General features: G+C 58.6%; 1 protein-coding gene across 1 annotated transcript; it reads left to right on the top strand.

Moving 5' to 3' along the window:
- Positions 1-883: 883 nt before the first annotated feature.
- Positions 884-4,243, top strand: DHDH (dihydrodiol dehydrogenase). The gene is made up of 7 exons (XM_027859321.1): positions 884-979; positions 1,321-1,432; positions 1,728-1,909; positions 2,100-2,355; positions 2,490-2,614; positions 2,732-2,888; positions 3,016-4,243. The coding sequence occupies exons 1-7, from the start codon at positions 884-886 to the stop codon at positions 3,123-3,125; spliced, it is 1,038 nt and encodes a 345-aa protein (XP_027715122.1). The 3' UTR covers positions 3,126-4,243.
- Positions 4,244-4,538: the final 295 nt, after the last annotated feature.

Below are 4,538 nucleotides of genomic sequence, written 5' to 3'. Positions count from 1 at the left end.
CAGGTTTGGGGGAAATGGGCATGAGCAGCCCTCAGGTAGGACTAGAGACCGTCTGGGGCATCCATGCTGTGGGACATGTCCAGCAGGCAGGTGAGAGGGGGGAGCCCAGGCTGGAGGGAGAGCTTTGGAAGTCCTCCAAGCGCAGGTGATAAGGGCCACTCCCACTCCTCTCTCCTTGGAAAGATAGCACGGAGGGAAGGGGCCCAGGTAAAGTGCCTGGGGGATGCCCGTGAAGAGGGGTCTGGGAGTGAAGTCCATTCGGCAGAGGGACAGCAGGAGCTCAGCCAAGGAGAAGGGGAGGAGAGGAGGCCTGCCCCGGGAGGAGCCCCAGGAGGAAGGAGGAGAACCACAGACTTGTGAGCACAGGCTTTCAAAGAAGTCCAGGAAAGTCTGGAGCCAAGCCTGGCAAAGAAGCCTCCGGCTGGATTGGAATCAGCCCCTCCATCGGCCGACTTCTATTGGAGGGTGGGCTGGGGTGGCCTGGCGAGGTCAGAGGTGAAGAATAAGCGTGCAAACCGCACACGAGGGACGAGGAGGAAAGAGAAGTCGGGAGACGATCCCCGGCCGGTGGCAGCTGGAGGGGGCTCCCGTCGAGGGGCAGTCCTCGTCAGGGAATTTAGGACGTGCGCCTCTCGCCAGGCCTCGCTGCCCCCAGGCTCCTGGGAAACTCTCTGGGTTCCTGAGCGTCTTTTTCTCCGTCTGAGCTCTGTGAGTCTCTGGCCTCGGGAGTGTTTGTGGCTCTCCTGGGACCAAAGGCTGGCTGATAACACGACCGACCTTCAGTCTTCGGGGAGGGAGGGGATACCAAAGTCAGCCAATAAGCAGCCTCCGAGAGGCAGGGATCGAGGGGTGGTAGTCCAGAAACCGCGAGGGAACCGCAGAGATGGAGAAGGTTCTGCGCTGGGGGATACTGTCCGCCGGCCTCATCTCCCATGACTTCGCCACCGCCCTGAGGAGCCTGCCCCGCTCCGAGCATCAGGTCCCGCCGCCTCTCGACGCCAGAGGGGACGCCTGGCTTCCAGGGGGAGGCTAGACGTGGGGAAGCCTAGGTCCCCACAGAGTGGACGGAGGGAGGCTGGGGCTGGGGGAGGGGAGCCGGGATCGCCCACAGGAGGGGCTGGGCTCGCCCAAGACCCCCGGGGAGCGTGGCTAGGGAGGGGAGGCGCTGGGATCGCTTCGGTAGACGGGGCTGGGGGAAGGGAACCGGGGTCGGCTCTGGGCTCCAATCGGCCCGGAAGCTGTGACTGGGCTAGCCGAGACCGCTAGGGAGCGCCCTAGCTCTGAGTCTGGGTGGGCTCTGAAAGGGGTCTCTGGCCCTAGATAGCAGCCGTGGCCGCCAGAGACCTGGGCCGGGCCCAGGACTTCGCCCGAAGGCACGAAATCCCCAAGTCCTATGGCTCTTACGAAGAACTGATGAAGGACCCAGACGTGGGTGAGACCCGAGCCCAGGGACCTCTAGGGACTGCAGGAGGGAGAGCAGCGGGGCGGGGCTCGGAAGGCGGGGGACGTTCTAGGGGGCGGAGACCCAGCGGGAGGGGCGTGGCCTCAGCGGCAGGATCGCCGTGGGGGGCGGGGCCTCAGCGAGAGGATCCTCCTGGGGGCGGAGCCTCAGCGGCAGGATCGCCTTGGGGGGCGGGGCCTCAGCAAGGACGATAGTCCTGGGGGCGGAGCCTCAGCGGCAGGATCGTCTTGGGGGGCGGGGCCTCTGCCTCGACCCCGCCCCTCAGGCTCTGGCCCGTCCGCAGACGTGGTGTACGTCAGCCCTCAGCACCCGCAGCACCTGGGCGCTGTCCTGCAGTGCCTGGCGGCGGGCAAGCCGGTCCTGTGTGAGAAGCCTCTCGGGGTCACTGCCGCCGAGGTCCGGGAGATGGTGGCGGCCGCGCGGGCTCGCGGCCTCTTCCTGATGGAGGTGAGAGCGGCGCCTACCGGCGCCTCCCGGTGGTGGAAGTCCGCAACGACAGCCGCAGTCCCTCCCGGGGCCGAGCCCTCAGGGGAGTTGCAGTGTGGGAGGGGTGCGGGGTGAGAGTCTGCAGCGCCGAGGGGCCTTCCCGGAGTGCTGGGCCCCAGCGGGCTCTGCCCCCATCCCGCTTGCCCTGCAGGCCATCTGGACGCGGTTCTTCCCCGCCACCGAGGCGCTGCGGGCTCTGCTGTCCCAGGGCACCCTCGGGGAGGTGCGTCTGGTCCGCGTGGACTTTGGCTTTGAACTTGACGGGTTTCTGGATCGCTCCACGGACTGGGCCCAGGCGGGGGGCGGGCTGCTGGACCTGGGGATCTACTGCGTCCAGCACATCTCCATGGTGGGCGGGGGCCGGCGGCCTGAGAAGATCCACGCCGTGGGGCTGCTCCGTGACAACGGTAGGGGGGAAGAATTCGGGGTCTCCCGAGGCTTGGGGGGGGCTCCCCCAAAGCTTGGCTGCTGGGTGCTAGTGAGGGATTAAAGTGTGGGGAGCGATGCCACCTCCCGGCTGACCAGTGGTGTGTCCTGCCAGGCGTGGACGACACAGTGACAGTCGTCCTGCAATACCCTGGTGGGCTCCAGGCCTCCTTCACCTCTAGCATCACCACTAAGCTGTCCAACTCATTGACGGTGTTTGGAACCAAGGGCAAGGCAGAGGTGAGAGCAGCCTGGGCCCCAGGGTCACCCACGGCCTGTTGCCAGGGGGCAGTAGGCCTGGGACAGTGCGGGAAGGTGAGTGTGTGACCTCTTGCTGAGGCCGCTCTCTCCTCCCAGATCCCTTTCACCATGTGGTGCCCCACCGAGCTGGTGGTGAATGGGAAGAGCTCCCAGTTCCCGTTGCCCGAGGTGGCAGACACGGAGATGTTCAATTTCATCAATTCCATCGGCATGGTCTATGAAGCCCAGCATGTGCGGCAGTGTCTGCTGCAGGGTGAGCTGGGGAAGCCCCCGGGATGACAAGGACGGAGGCCTCTCGTGGGGTCCCTGACACTCCCACCTCCTGCAGCATGCTGGGAGAGCCGGGCTTGCCCTGCTCATGATCCTCCTTCCTTCCCTAGGCCTGAAGGAGAGCCCTGTGATGCCCCTGGCAGAGAGTGAGCTCTTGGCAGATATCCTGGAGGAAGCAAGGCGGCAGATTGGGCTCAGGTTCCTCCAGGACAGAAGCTAAGCTTCCAAACTATTGCCCAGTGAAGAAATCCCTGCCCAGCAGTTTGTCACCCACGTTCCTACTCTTCAGCATGGCCCCGAGGGCTGCCTTGCTCTGGCCCTGAGTCTTGGCCCTGCCCCTATCTAGGATGTGATCTATCCCTGCCTTTCTTAGCCTCAGGAGGTTTTCTGGAATAAAGGGAATCCCACTCCATTGGGTCTCAGCATAGAGTCTCCCTCCACTTTACACAGGGGGAAACTGAGTCCCTGAGAAAAGAAGGGTGACCCTCCAGCTCCATGGTTCTAGGACTCATGCGTTGAACAACAGAAAAGAAGCAGTTCAGAGGGGACTGGGCTCAGGCCTGGACCTGGAGTTTCAGTCTCAGCTCTGCCTCTTCTGCATTTCTGGGCCTCAGTTTCCTCATCTGTAAGGTGAAGGAATTGCTATAGGTATGGCTAGAATTCCTAGCTAAAGCAAAGATAAAGGCAGGGCCTTGCTGGAGGCGTCTCAGGCACTTTGGAAATCTGAAAACACTGCAAATCAGGGCTTGATTTATTGTGTGCTTGACTGGACAGACTTCATCAAGTGATGAAGAAAATGTTATTAATGCAGATTAAGCTGGAAACTGCGTTGTACATTCCCTCCTCCCGGAGCCTTTAGTTAATGGTTTATCAGCAGACCAGAAGATAAAATTGTCAATATACGTTACATTAAATTGAAAAGTTTACAAAGGAACAGCATCAATGTAGTTAGAGTAGGAAAAGAAACGATTAATTTGGGGGGAAATCTGCCTCAGGTATCTCTGAGAAAAGTCTGACATTCAGGATACATAGAGAGTTGGTTCTTTTCATGTGTGGGTTGGGCTACATGGTGGCAGGCTGAGGTTGTTTCCTGATTCTGTGACACAAACAAATACATGAGAACCAGAGCCATTCCTCAGTAGATTAAGTAGACAGAGAATACAAACAGGAAATTTTCAAAATAAATCCAAACTATCAACAACTAATACTCCAAGTCACTAATGACAAGAAATACAGATGAAGACAACTCTTAATATTTCACCTGAAACCCATCAGGTTGGCAAAGATGACAAGCAAAAATGGTAATGATTATCTATAGTCATATGAAAAGATGCTCTAAATCACTGTTGATTAGAGAAATGCAAATCAAAACAACTCTGAGGTACCACATCACACCTATCAGAATGGCCAACATGACAAAACAAGAAAATGATAAATGTTGGAATAGACGTGGGGAAATTGGAACACTAATGCATTGTTGGTGGAGTTATGAAATGATCCAACCATTTTGGAGAGCAACTTGGAACTACACCCAAAGGTCTATAAAAATGTGCATACTCTTTGACCCAGCAATAGCACTTCTAGGACTATATCCCAAAGAGATTATACAAATGGGAAAAGGACCCACATGTAC

This window comes from Vombatus ursinus, unplaced genomic scaffold, assembly GCF_900497805.2.
Source record: "Vombatus ursinus unplaced genomic scaffold, bare-nosed wombat genome assembly UNPS02014165.1, whole genome shotgun sequence".
NCBI lineage: Eukaryota > Metazoa > Chordata > Mammalia > Diprotodontia > Vombatidae > Vombatus > Vombatus ursinus.
The sequence above is the reverse complement of the archived record's forward strand: the minus strand, read 5'-3'. Positions and strand labels throughout refer to the sequence as shown.

What these genes read in the sequence shown, in the direction of transcription:
- DHDH (XM_027859321.1), top strand. Translation starts at nt 884, where the DNA reads ATGGAGAAGGTTCTGCGCTGGGGGATACTGTCCGCCGGCCTCATCTCC. An exon ending in GATGAAGGACCCAGACGTGG is followed by an intron (nt 1,433 to 1,727) that starts GTGAGACCCGAG and finishes CCCGCCCCTCAG; the next exon opens with GCTCTGGCCCGTCCGCAGAC. An exon ending in GAACCAAGGGCAAGGCAGAG is followed by an intron (nt 2,615 to 2,731) that starts GTGAGAGCAGCC and finishes CTCTCCTCCCAG; the next exon opens with ATCCCTTTCACCATGTGGTG.